This window comes from Bicyclus anynana, chromosome 21 (genome assembly GCF_947172395.1).
Source record: "Bicyclus anynana chromosome 21, ilBicAnyn1.1, whole genome shotgun sequence".
In the NCBI taxonomy this organism is placed as follows: Eukaryota; Metazoa; Arthropoda; class Insecta; order Lepidoptera; family Nymphalidae; genus Bicyclus; species Bicyclus anynana.
In genome coordinates this window covers 7954881-7969823 of record NC_069103.1, presented here as the reverse complement: position 1 = coordinate 7969823, position 14943 = coordinate 7954881, and the positions used below count along the sequence as shown (strand labels likewise).

General features: G+C 36.9%; 1 protein-coding gene across 1 annotated transcript in view; it reads right to left on the bottom strand.

Moving 5' to 3' along the window:
- LOC112058357 (neuroendocrine convertase 2) overlaps positions 1 to 14943 on the bottom strand; it is an 84684-nt gene that overhangs the window by 28762 nt on the left and 40979 nt on the right. The window contains exons 3-6 of the mRNA XM_024099126.2: positions 13289 to 13523; positions 10830 to 10867; positions 7698 to 7774; positions 3134 to 3222 (exon numbers count right to left, since the gene is read on the bottom strand). Of these exons, the coding sequence (XP_023954894.1) occupies positions 3134 to 3222; positions 7698 to 7774; positions 10830 to 10867; positions 13289 to 13523 (439 nt within the window). The remainder of the gene's footprint in view (positions 1 to 3133; positions 3223 to 7697; positions 7775 to 10829; positions 10868 to 13288; positions 13524 to 14943) is intronic.

Below are 14943 nucleotides of genomic sequence, written 5' to 3'. Positions count from 1 at the left end.
AGTTGAACAGATTTCGTAACAGCTCATATGCTGCCTCTTACTGGCTTCCTGATTCTGACAACTCCATTTTAGTACATGATACCAGACCTCTTTATGTATCCTCTATTACACAATAGATGTTACTTTTCTGTTATAGGTAACCTTGGTATTTTCAACTAGGGTAGGGTATCGACTCATAAAAAAAATTAAAAAGTGAAAAGCTGAATTTCAATTGAATAGTCGATTTTATTTTCAAGTTCAATCTTAGAGATAAGATTGTATAAAAATCTCCTGAGCCCACAATATTTACACTGATTGCCAATGCTGTGTGGTTGTGTGATCAGGTTCTCTATGGTAATATGTCATGAATAATTCATTTCAAAGGTTTCACATTAAAAACAACGAGCTTATCCATGAACTCATCATCTCAGCCGTAGATTATATTAGTGCTTGCGGACGCCCGCGTCATTGTCCGTGTGTCAATCAATGTAACATTTCAACCCCTATTTCTTCACTTTAGGAGTTGCATTTTAAAAACTGTTGACTCACATTATATTTTATATTTTTTTGTGATTTATGAACAAATTTTTAAAACTGTATCTATAAAAATTAAGGACTTTCCATACAAAATTTCAACCCCCTCTTCTTCTTTTTTATTTTTATTTTAGGGTCCAAAAGTACCCTATATTTTCCTCCAAATTCCAAAATTCATCTTTATCGGTTCAGCCGTTTAGGCGTGAAAAGGTAACAGACAGACAGACTTACTTTCGCATTTATAATATTAGTATAGATTGCAATCAATTACAAAATGATTCAACCATCCATTCCAACATTACGATACGTTACTTGCATTAGATTTTGTAGTATAAACATACAATATAGCTCATACAGCGATTTATGGGACAATTTTACAGAACGATGTTCGGATTCCGAAGGATTTTATCCGATCTTCGGATAAAGTTATTACAGCGACCCAAGTCAGTATTAGCAATTTGGCGAAACTCTGCTGTGATAGGGTTATAATGCGATAGCTAGCTGCGGCAATTGAAGGATTGCCATAATATAGTTTTATGCCAGGACAAGTCCTATAAATAAAAATTATGGAAATTGTTCAACTTTCGATACAAACTATTCATATGAAAATTGTATCTTGGATCTATTAGATCTATTTTAAAACAACTATGTTGAATATCGTTTGACTAAAGACCTAGTAATTCGCTCCGATTTTCCACGCGTTTTTGTGCCCATGCATTGCTAGAGCATACTAGTTTTCCACGGTGCGTCATTTGATTGATGAATCAAAATCGAAAATCATTTTATAAAATAATAATCGATGTCCGCGGCTTCGTCTGTTAAAAATTTAGATATTTTCGGGATAAAAAGTAGCTTATACTATATCCATGCTAATTCTAAGTCTGTTTACTTTCTAAATTTTAGCCAAATTGGTGTAGTGAAAGTGAAACAATGAAACAAGTACAACAAGTACAAACAAATATAAAATTTGCCTGATTATTATTTTGATATCATGGTAACCCTACGCAAATGATAGATTTTATACAACACAACACGCCTCCAGAGCATCACGTCATAACAGTTCGCCGTATGAAATGTCTGACGTCATATATTGGTGGACAATAAACAGCCTCTTTACTTTGGGAATATTCCTTAATATTTCGTTTTAAATTGAGTGCCTGAGCTAGCCAGACCTATGTCATTTTAAAAGCTGAAAATTTATCAGCATATGCTCTAACTATAAATAAGTACGGTAGGCTACTATTTTCTTTTTATTCTGTAAAATCTCACCTGATGGTAAGTGATAATGCAATCTAAGATAGAAGCGGGCTAACTTGTCAGGACGAGAATGAAAATCCACACCCTTTTCGGTTTCTACACGACATCGTACCATTTAGCGACGTAGCGTTAGCGACACCATACCGGCCTCCCTCCAGCCAGACCTAGACCAATTATGAAAATCTTTATCGGCCCAGCCGGGGATCGAACCCAGGACCTTCGTCTTTCACATCTACCACGCATACCACTGTCTCATAAGTGTTAGTATAGTTTTTAAGACCTATGAATTAAATTATCTACATGTACCATATTCTGGCTAAATAAAAAGTAGCTGGGAATTAGCCATGTGGCATGTCGCCGATTCTCATTCTACAAATGCAAAAGCTATGAAAATTAAAAAAAATATGGGAATGACATTTGTTATCGACAGGTCACGTGATCAAGTTATCGATCGGATCTGTCATTGTCAACGATATTCTATACTATAGATATATTACGTGCCTACAAAATCACCATGTGATCTGAATTTAGCGACTCCACTAAGCGCACACATGCACAATTGCACAATTTTGTGTTTACTGACATTTTGGATATATACCTACAGTTTTTACACTTCCTGAACACACAACTCGACATTGTATACAATATTCAGGTATTATTTTATTTGTTCGTTGTTCACTATGCGAGTCAATGAAATTAAGAAAATTAGCACGTTTTTGTCCGCGTCAGTTTTGACGTGCTACTGATTTAACTCTATTATAAAACCATTGGTCAGTGTCATACATTCTTTTAGTTTTCATTTATCCTTTACAAGTTAGCCCTTGACTACAATCTCTTGCGATGGTAAGAAAAGTACTCTTTGTCTATTTGCTTTCCAATTTAAAGAAAATCTTGTTTTTCTTAACCATTTAAATCTCAAACAAGTCGCAAACAAAACACATCGCAAAAGGTAAAACGGGCATAAAATGTACTTTGCCAATGTATACATGTTAATTTGTACAACAAAGTTTTGGACAAACAAACAAGTCTGATAACTTTGAACAATGTGGGCTTATTCAGAACAGCCCCCCTAACCAAGTGACACGTCGATTCTCTTTCTACGATCGCTAACGCTTCGAAAACAAGAAAAATGTATGGGACTGACAGATCTTGATCACGTGACCTGTCGATAGCAAATGTCATTCCCATACATCTTTCCAGTTTTCGAAGCGTTAGCGATCGTAGAAAGAGAATCGACGTGCCACTTGGCTAGGGGGGCTAGCGTCCTGAACGGTCACCCGACCGCGCCCTACCCTAACTCCGCTACTGTAAAAAGGTAAGTTAAGATAAGGGTCAAAATACAAAGTAAGAATATCTTAGTTACCTGCAACTTTGGAGTGGTAGGCTACACCAACTCCACATACACCATTGTCGCGAGCTGCAGCTACTTCGCCCGCACATCTCGTTCCGTGACTGAGGACAAACAAAATCCATAAGTAAGCATCACACTAATATTATAAAGGCGAAAGTGTGTGTAAGTGTGAAAGTGTGTGCGTATAAGTGTGTATGTTTGTTTCTCCTTTGCGCTACTGAAGCCATTTGGCTGAAATTTGGATTGGAAATAGATTTTACTTTGGCCAAATCCATTTAGTAGTTTTTGCATGACATAGCGCACATTCATACGAGTACATCCATACAATACAAACTTTCGCGAATATATTTCCTACTAGTTTTAATATTATATTTAAAGACTAACAATAGTCTTTCAAGAGAGTCGTAGAATAGAACACGCACCGAGAGCTCTGTCATATTTGAAAAAAAGATGAGGTTATTAAAATTCTCTTTAGTCCAGTGGATAGCCTCTGGCTTCCTGTCCTGGCAAAGACAAAGCAATTCTCAGTTGAGAAGTAAGAATTGGGAGTTAGAAAGTGAGAGTCCCATCTCTCATCATTAAGCCATCGGTCCCGGTTTATACTTTGTGTTTGTCGTAATAAACTTTTGCTATACTATCTAAAATATGATCAATACGTTTCACTGTTATCAGTAACCAATAATATAGTAAACGTAATTGATAATCATGAAAGAGATTTTGCAATCTTATCTTATCTGAGCTTTAGGTACATCGTCAAAGCTTCACATTTTTCCACTATAATAATAATCTATAGTACTGTATCAATACCTACATAAATATTTTTGCTGGAGATCGCAAAATTGATAAAACGCGTGACATAGATTTATTGTAAAACTATGAAGAGATTTCGAATGAAATTGGATTGAAAATACGTTCAAGAATAAAAGAGAAACCTGCGTGTCTATCTCCGTGGAGCAGTGGTATGCGTGGTGGATTTACAAAACGGAGGTTCTGGGTTCGATCCCCGGCTGGGCAGATGAGATTTTCTTAATTGGTCCAGGTCTGGCTGGTGGGAGGCTTTGGGCGTGGCTACTTACCACCCTACCGACAAAAACGTACCGCCAAGCGATTTAGCATTCCGGTACGATGTCGTATAGAAACCAAAAAGGGGTGTGAATTTTCATCCTCCTCCTAACAAGTTAGCCCGCTTCCATCTTAGACTGCATCATCACTTCCAATCAGATGAGATTGTAGTCAAGGGCTAACTTATAAAGAATAAAAAATAAAGTTTCAAAAAAAACTTAACGGGCCTTTAAGAAGTTTCACCGCAATTAAAAACAAAATAAGAAGAAAAAGTTACGTGAAAGTAAAGTTAGACTTCAATAATAATAATTTCATAATTCGTAATATCACATTACGAATTGCGGGCTTGGGAACATTTCGTGAACGAAATTCCAATTAGAATGGATCGCGAACTTTTGATGGAATTTGAGACAAACCACGCGGAGTTAATGATTAAATGAGATGGGTAACGACGCTGAGATATTTCTGAAATTCTGAAAAAGTTTCTCGTTAATTAAATGGAGAATTTATGACTTTCACAAGACATTCATTAACAGCCTATTTAATTGGCCTACTACAGAGCGCTTCCCTCTTTATAAAAACGGTAATTTGCAACTTATAGCTTGGCAAGTTCTTTTATGACACTCCCATGATATGCGGGCGACGGGGGGAAAGACTGCACGGATGTGAAATATTGCGTGCGGGGAAGTGAGGTGCCTCAGTCGTGGGTTTGTGTAATCACTAAACGCCCCCCCGGCCCGCGCGGACCATCGGGAGTGTTACGAACGAACTTGCTAGATCACAATGTTTTCTCACAACGTGTTTTCTTCACTGTTTAAGACATGTGATATTTAATTTCTTAAAATGCACACAACTGAAAAGTTGGAAGTGAAGAAGCAGAGGTTATATCGACTGGGCTATCACGGGTCTCCTCATATCGCTAACTCGACCTAAATGCATTTTCCCGCGCTGTTAGACCTTTAAGCGTTAAAGAATATAAACGCATAGTTTATTAAATTAACTTTAACCTCGCTCACCTTTAAACTTGCCTGCTAAATAGTTTGTAACAAAGGCATCTAAAGGTCTCGCATGCCTGCTAACACAAAATAATTGTGTTAGCGTCTCAAGTCGAAATAAATACGTTAGTTCCAACACGTTTAGGGAATTCAAACTACAATTTTATTGTACAACTGGAACTAATAGCTTTTAGTTGTTTAATAGTTCCACGTTTAGATAAGGGTCCCCCTTCTAATGTATTTTATAATGTAGGTTGTTAATCGATTTACAGTTTTAAATGAATTAGTTAAGTTAACGGTCGGCTAAAATCGGTTATACCTACATTCCAAATTTTCAGTTATATCCATATTAAAAAATTAAATATCACGAGTTACAATCGATGAATAATCCTACATAATTATATGAGAACTTTCTTAATTCTCTGCGTGTGTGAAGTCTGCCAATCCGCATTTGGCCAGCTTGGTGGACTATTGACCTTTCCCCTCTTATGAGAGGAGACTCGTGCACAGCAGTGAGCCGAATATGGGTTGTCAATGATGATGAGCACTGGCATAATATTATGTTGATTTACCATTATCATTTATTGTAACATGTTTATTTTCTGTTTCGGATGTTTAGTCACTTTCCTCTCTCTTTACAATCCTTCGTTTAATAAGTACATGATACATCACATATTACATCGATGATAACAAATAGTAATACATTCACGTTCGATAATTAGAAACTGTTTTATAATTTAGATACAGCTGAAAGGAAGTTCTAACTTCGCCATATACGATGGCCGATTTCATTTTAAACGCAATATTAGTGTTGTAAATAGCAGTTTCATCATTTTTCTTTTTTTTTATTCTTTACAAGTTAGCCCTTGATTACAATCTCACCTGATGGCAAGTCATGATGGAATCCAAGATGGATGCGGGCTAACTTGTTAGGAGGAGGATGAAAATACACACCCCTTTCGTTTCTACACGCCATCGAACCGGAACGCGAAATCGCTTGGCGGTACGTCTTTGTCGGTAGGGTGGTAACTAACCACGGCCGAAGGCAAAACGACCTGTTTTCATTATAATAAACTGTTAAACCCTTATTTTGAAAAGTTGTTGAAGTACTATAAAGTTTTCTTCTGAAGTTTTCTATTTACAAAGGATGAAGAGCAGAGAAATAAGTGGCAATTAATTCCAACTTTTCTCGTCGTGAAAGGTCAAGTGACAATTTATATTAATTGCCGTTTATTATCTTTTTTTTTCAATGAACGGGTATACGAAGCACTAAACTTGTTAATTTATTGGTAGTTTGAGCTCTAATAAAATTATACAGCAAGACAGTTGGGCTGATTATTTATGTTAAATGTTTATAAATTAGAAATGTTATTATTCTATTGAATAATATTTATGTACAATACTAGAAAAACTGAGTTTTTTTAATGCTAAGTTTTTTTTCTTTTATGAAATATACATTATCAGCTCGGATTTGGAAAGTTGATGGTGTTACACCACGTGCCTAGCAGAGCACGTCAAACCGCCGATCTTCGTTATTATCACACCATATACGTAATGAGGAAGTTGATGGTGTTACACCACGTGCCTCGGAGAGCACGTTAAACCGTCGATCTTCGTTATTATCATTAACTACCACACCATATACGTAATGAGGAGAAAGATATTGCTTTCAAAAAGAAATTAAGGGACTTTCTGGTCAAAAAGTGCTTTTACGCGGTAAATGACTACATGAGTGATAAATAAAACAAAAAAATAAAATCGGTCTCCCTATCACTCACTCGACAAAAGGCTACGCCTAAACTGGGAATCCATAACTTGCATTATATAATAAAATGTAACTTGTATAATTATTATTATATTGTATAATGTAATGTGTGGTATTGCTTGATTATTAAATAAATAAACATCTGATAGATTTCGACAATGAATTAAACGCTATCACCCTAAATCCGCATCCCGCATTGGAGTAGTGTAGTCCTCATCTTTATCATTATTATCATTATCAGCCGATTGACGTCCACAGCTGGACATAGGCCTCTTACATGGACTTCCAAACAAAACGGTCTCGAGCCGCCAGCACACAGCAGAACATCATGCGGGTTGCAGGGAGTCGCTGCAACCCGCATGTTCTCGGTCCACCTAGTGGGCGGTTGACCCTGCGCTTTCCGGTGCGTGGTCGCCATTCCAGCACCTTGGGACCCCAAAGTCCATCGGCTCTCAGAATTACGTGCCCTACCCATTGCCACTTATGCGCGACTCGCTGAGCTATGTCAATGATTTTTTCTGCGGATCTCCTCATTTCTGATTGAGAAACTTCAAGCATAGCTCCCTCCATCGCTCGCTCAGTGACTTTGATAAGGGTCACAGTCAGCGACCAGGTCTAAGATCCGACACCTGGCCGATCCAAGCTGTCGTAGGCTTTTAAAATAAGCTAATAATGATGATGTTAATTACTGTAGTAACGTTTATACTTAGATATATGTTTAAAGAAGTCCAAAGTCATACTATAGTGCACTGACCTGTTGAACCAATCGTCCGTATATCGCGGGTATGGGAAGGGATCGTTGCTGCTGAAATCATACGACGCCTCGGCATTCTGTAACAAACGTCACAAATTACGTACTCATATTTATCGCAGTACTAGGTTCAAAGACAAATTAGATGTTAGAAAAATGGAAACAAATATTACGACCATTTATTTAAAAGTTGGAGCTATTCGACGTCATGTTCACCTTTTTACCATTGCACCACAAGACATCGGGTGGGTTTTCATCCCTATGTTGTAGATGTCAATAGGACTCGTAGAAAACGCTTTGCCTCTTCTTTACTCATACGCACGGCTAGGGTAATACCCTTCCCAAGTTCGTGTTTCCTGAATTTTATAACTTGGGTATCTTCAAAACGAGAGTGAATAGGCACCTTCTAGGCAAGCGTGTCCCATCTTAGACTGTATCTACACTTACCATCAGGTTAGATCATGGTCAAACGAGAGCCTTTTTGACGTATGACGCCAATGGAATTTTGACCGCGGTGGATGTGGAAAGTAGCAAATAAACAAGGGACAGCAAACAGTTGTCCAATTATTTGGTGTTTTTTTTTATATTTTCTCCTGAAAATGAGAGAAATGTACTTTCGAGTTAACATCATCTGAAAATTACAGTAAAACAATTATATTAATAAGAAATGGTCGTTAAAAAATTGTAGAATTAGTTTATAAGGCAGTTTTACAGTTAAACTGCGCGTATGATAGAAATCTATAATGGCGTTAACTGTTTAATTAATCAGTATTAGACAACAGTACTGCTACGAGCGTAGGTATTTGCTACGACTCTACGATCAATCTCCTACGAGGCTACGATCTACGCGGGTCTTCTTACTGTGAGATAAAAGCTGCATTTTTATTAAGGGACATTTTTCGCACGACTCTGTCGCTCGACACGATATTTACATGTACCGCACGATGTTGCCTGACGTTCCAAGCGACGTTTACGGATCGCGCAACAACATCACTAGCGCCGATGCTCGATGTCATATGTCGCGGGATATTGTCCCACAACTTTTGCAGAGACAACTACGTGAATGTCGAGCGATAAGTATCTGTGACATGTCGCCTAGTGAAAATGCGCCTTAACGTGATGTGGAACCGGACATTCTAAGCAGAAAGGTTTTTTTTAAAGAATGTTTGCCATATCTTTTAAATAGGACCGATGTTCCTGTTCTCATCCATTTAGTCGGAAAAGACTATAGTGGGTACGACAATAGTCCAGCGGGCGGGAATCTTGGCGAGGAATCCGGCCTACTGTTTGAGGGCCACTAACCACTACAAGTTTACCACTAAAGGGCTAACTTGTAAAAAAAACTGTTGAGTCATTGAGGCTTGTTTCTGTAACTCGGAAGCATGAGTCTCGAATTCAACTCTATCAACACATTTCAAATTATCTAGAAAATCAATAAAATTAATGATAATTAATTAAAAAATAACATTAGTTAGACTTTCTAATTACATTCGCAGTAATAAGTATCTGCGAGAAGCAATTAACTAAGCGAAGTTTTAATTATGAAGAAAGGCAAATACGAATAAATTAAAGCATTTACTTAAGAGAGCACTTAGACTGCTTAGATAAATAAGTATAAAGACTCAGCTCAGAGGCCTTTACAAGTACTTAAAGCTTTGGCATTTAGCCTCACTTTGACAAAATACAATGCAAATAATACCTAAAGCGTTTAAAATCCTTAATAAATTAAATTAGTTTGTTTTTTAATACAACTCTGCTTAAAGTTAAAGTTACAGTCACATGATTATCATCGAATAGGCCTTTGAAACCACTGTCATTCAAAATAAAAATAATACTATATTTCTAAGCTCTTATAATTACTTCTCGTATCTACTTATAGTTTTTTTTTATTCTTACGAGATATCATCTGATTGTAAGTGATGATGCAATCTAAGATGGAAGCAGGCTAACTTGTTAGGAGGAGGATGAAAATCCGCACCCCTAGGCCTTGCTGTCAGCTATCAGCCTGTAAAATATGTCGTAATATTTACGGGACACCCTGTATAACGTGACGTAACTGATTTTGAAAATTATTTTACCACTATAATGGTTATTTTACCACTATAATTACACCTTCAACACCACTAACTTTAAACACTCCGTTAAATATCAGTATAAATATAGATTATAATTACAGTGCAGCTTAAGTGCTTTGTGTTCTATGATTACAGAAATCACCCCTAAATACGTACTTCCCGCAAACAAGCCCAGTTGGTAATAGAGGCGGTGATTATTATTTCTTTTATATTAATGAAATGGCTGTTAAAATAAGGAATTTTCCCTTTTAAATAACACCTTAGAGGAGTTCTTATTCTCTTAATAGCGAGGGTGATGAATAAAGCATTTTCATTTAAAATTCGGGAGCGTAATAATCTCAGCTCGGTATAGGTCTTTTAGGGGATTCACGAAAATTAAGGTTCAAGTATAATTTAGATGGAAATTTTAATGGAATTTCTTCAGCCTTTTAACCGACATAAAAGGAGAGAATATTTCTCAATTAGACTAAACTTCCGAAAGCTCCAAAATTATACATTTTTATATGTAGGTACAATTTGCCCTGTGGATTCACCCGGAGATGAAATATAGCATATATTATTCGTTGCTTTTAGAGTTTTCCATTGGTAAAAAGAGACATAACTTGAAAATATGTAGAAGGTACTGAATTCAATAAATACGCGTACTTGTACTTGTATTTGTATGTGTAGAAATAAATATAGTAAAAATCACCGAATGGAAATGAAATCGAAACATGATAATCAAGGTCAAGCGGCCCTTGTTATAATTAATTCTATCCGTTCCTAGAATTATAATAAACAGAGAAGTAATACAATAAGTTAAATCAATGTTAAAACTTGTGGTACTAAAATAAATCGTGTTTTATGTTAGTACATACCATATAACCTAATCTTAATATATAAAAGCGAAAGGTCATCACGAAATCTCGAAAACCGTTAGACGTACAAAGTTGAAATTAGGCAGGGCAGGTAGCTTATATTTATAAATTACCTAGTAGGTTTTCGCTAAGAACGGATTTTGCAATAGAGCCGGTTTAAGGAGGTCAAAGTCTAGTACGAAATACGTAAAAGTAATACTTACATAGTTGTATTTCAAGTCGGGATGCATGTAGTCGACACCTGAAAAGAAAGCTTTGTGTTAAAAAGTTTTGTAATCAGAGCTTATTCCAACAGTTTTTATACCGGAGTGCTTTTCAAGAGGGTCTTCACGTTTTCTCATTATAAAGACTACATCAACTGTTGGCTTGTTGTTACAACCCCGTGCCTCGGAGAGCGCGTTTACACGTTGCGTTACGAGGTCGATCGACCTTGTACCACATCCTACTTCTGGTATATATTTAAGATGTGCTATTAAGCAATCGATCCAAGTATTTTTTTTATAAAAAGGATATTTGTCATATCTTTTTTTTTAATATAACTAATAATATGACTAATATTTTCGTCATTCTTCTCCAATTTGTCTGAAGACTGTGTTAGGAACGGGTACGTCAATAGTCCAGCGGGGGTTGGTGGTTCGATACCCTATAGGTAGCCTTTACTACTGAGTTTTGGAAATCATTATCATCCTGGGTTCGAGGTTTATGTTCCATAACCAAACATATTAATCTCTAGACCAATGAGGCAGATTTAATATAAAAACAAATCCAATGCTAACAAAATTTTGGTAGGTATCTTCATTATTTATTTTCCTGATATACATCAATATTAACTTTCTGGTTTATAAGTAAATCTCTTTTGTTGATATGAGAAATGCAAGAACTTCAAGTAGGTATATAATTACCAAATACTGTTTAGGTACTTTTAAGGGTTCTGTCTGTGGTAAGAAGTCCACAAGCAGGGCCGGCCCACCCATATGGCGAACGGAGCAGTTGCTCCAGGCGCCAAATCCTAGAGGGCACCTAAATGGTAAAGAACGTTGGTCACTCCAGAGTATGGTCGAGATCTTCACATTCCGTACTTACTTTGCACTCACAATTGGTATAGGTATATATTATTAGGAGCAAACAGGAGAGGCGCCATAATTGGATCTCGCTCCGTTCTAAAATTTACTTCGGGCCGGCGCTGTCCACAAGGAACCCTTATAGTTTCGCCATGTTTTTTCTTACATCCAATCTTGATATAACGAAGTTTATATTGCTTTGCATACTGAGTGTGTTGATATATTATCCGTAAACCGCTTAAAAATCACTACAAAACAAAAATATTTTGGAGCATTTCCGGAGATAAGATTAGGGAAAACATTTAAAAAAAAATTCTGTGTACGTTACTTGATTTTTCTTTTGTGCAATAAAGTATATAAAAAAAAAATTCTCCTGTACTTCTTTCATCGTTTTTTTTTAATTATTGGTAATAATTCTATTCAAAAATATGTATATCTATATATTAATTATTATCAGATTCACACCCCAACAACACCAAGAACGAATTTTTATTTTCTCTTTAACCCAATTCAGTCCATTCTAGTACAAAAGTCGATTTTAGTCCTAAAAGTCCTAAATAAATTGTTTTATGCGAGGATGATAGACTATACACAAGAGAGTTACGTTTCTTCAACATTTAACTCGGTTACAACATTTTAATACCAACAAGATTACTGAACTACCGACCAGGGAAATCAACAATTTTCTCCTCGGTAAATACTAGTTGAAACATAACAAATTATAGGAATTAAACCTAAAACATATTTTGGACATTCGCACAAGTTTGTCTGTGTGTTCGAGTGTGATATTCGCTGTATGACAAAAAGTTAATAAAAGACAAAATTGTAGATAATTAAATTTCCTACAAAAAATGTCTTTCTATTTTTAAGGGAATCCCCCTCTTTTTTTAGGGTTCCGAACGTACGTAGTACAAAAACGCAACCCTTACAATCTCACTCGCGCACATTCTTTTCAACATGATGCCTGATGCTTAGAATTCTGAAAACTTGGATTAAAATTTTCATAGACCATTCAAATAAAAATAAACCTGCCTAATAAGTTTCGACCAACACCTTAAGAAGCTTTCGCTTAACTGTTGGATCAAGAGTCGGATACAGAAGGCAGTGATTCTTGAGACGGCGCGTATTGTGAGGAGGTTCCTCACTCTGGAGCCCTGACCACCGGTTGCTTGGGCACTCAAATGGTGAATTTTTTTTTGTAAAATTTTAATGTTTTGTTTTTTATACTTATATTGTTAAAAATTAAAAAAAAGAAGAAATAAATAAATGAGAGAAAATAAAAATCTGCCTTATAATTTTCCGACGTTAAATATAACTTTTCTATGGACAGTCCGTCTCATCGTTAGTCAATCTATCTTAAATCCGAAATTACTATACTTAATATTTTTAATGAAATAAGCTCGCGTTTAGTGGTAAGTCTAAGGTGGAACGCGTTTGCCTAGAAGATTCCTATTCACTCTTGTTTTAAAGATACCCATTTACGTTGTAAGAATCACGAGATACAAACTTCGGGAGACATATCGCTGTGTTTTTTCGACCGATACACTAACGGCTTGTGAATCAAGACTATCTGAAATAAACAAAAGAAAGTAAAATCTTACCATCATCCATAATAGCTGTAGTAACATTAACACCGGTGTAGCCCTGTGCCCAAGCAGCCTCCACATTCAAGTCCAACTTCGGCTTCCCGCCATTTTGTCCAGTGTTCTTCAGATACCATTGCAGGGGGAAGTAAGGGTCGCGAGGCTCAGACGCGGGCACAGTCTCGGGTAAGCGAAGCGGACGGAAACCGCGTTTGACACGCTTGAAACCCGTTTGCTGGACTGCTGTGTGGACCTAGTAATGGTAAAAGGGTAAAATTTTAGTTTCAAACACTAGTGAATATACAAAACCTATTATACGAGAAAGTGTGGGTCGCAAGGCAGGTACAGTTTTGGATAGCAAAACGGAAGTAAACAAGGTTCCACGATATTAAAATACTTTCACTAGTGAAAGTTAAAAGAATTACATATTAGCCTCAAATACTTATTTTGACTCCAAAAATGGTGAGCGGCTAGACTTTACCGATACTTACAACAGTTATCATCATATTCAAATAATTTACGCAATTTTTTTTCATATTATATAACAAAACCGCCCTCAAATATCATCTAGTGGTGAAAACCGCATGAAAATCCGTTCATCTTTGATTTAGATAGACAGACGCGGCTATGGTTCTTGTTTTATAATATACTAGCGGACGCCCGCGACTTCGTCAGCGTAAAACTCGATGTAAACTTTCAACTACCCCTACCTAACTCTACCCCTACCCTACTCCTACCCTACTCTACCCTACCCTACCCTACCCCTACCCTACCCTACCCCTACCCTACCCCTATCCTACCCCTATCCTACCCCTACCCTACCCTACCTTTTCCTGAATTTTCTTTGCTATAAACCTCACGGAGCCCGAGACCTTTCCAACTAATGCAAAACCGTGGAAATCGGTTCGTACGTTCTGGAGTTATAGCGTCAGGAAGGGAAACCCGACTTATTTTTATATAGTAACTAGCGAACCCGGGCAAGCTTAACTTACTTTTTCCCTACCCCTATACTAAAAATTACCCTACCCCTGCCCTATTCCTGTCATACCCCTACCCTACACCTAAGTATCCTATCTTTATATATCTCAAAAAATCATAATATAAATCGGAATTCAAGGTAATATCCTGCCACTTCCCCAACTAAGACGAATTTACTAGATATCTTAATATTCGTTATGGTATCTAATGGATTGAAATACTTTTATCTCTTACTCGTATGTACATTACAAATGTATGAGTTCTTACAAGTAGAAAATGGATTAGACAAGTCGCGTTCAGGTCAGACTTTGAAATAGAAAAGCTAATCCGCTAATGTGTTCGTAATCGGCTTAAAACCTCACCTACTCCTTAGAGTGAACACATTGCAAAATGAGCTTTATGTTCTATCAATTAAAGACAATTTCTCGGCAGCATGAATAAGTAAACACTTAACGTATGTTCTTCTTATTTAGTGTATACTGCAAAAACGTTGTGAAGGTCGTTATGACAACTTACATAGTCGCTGACTGCGACGGAACAAAAGACCACTCTTGACGTTTATCATACGATTGCGTGTCCGACGGCGGCGGTGTGCGGCACGATCTAGAGACCATAGCTTTCCTACAGTCCGTCAACCCGCATTAGGTGATCCTACAGTCCGGTCCAGTCGGTCAATTTTTGGACACAATGAGTGC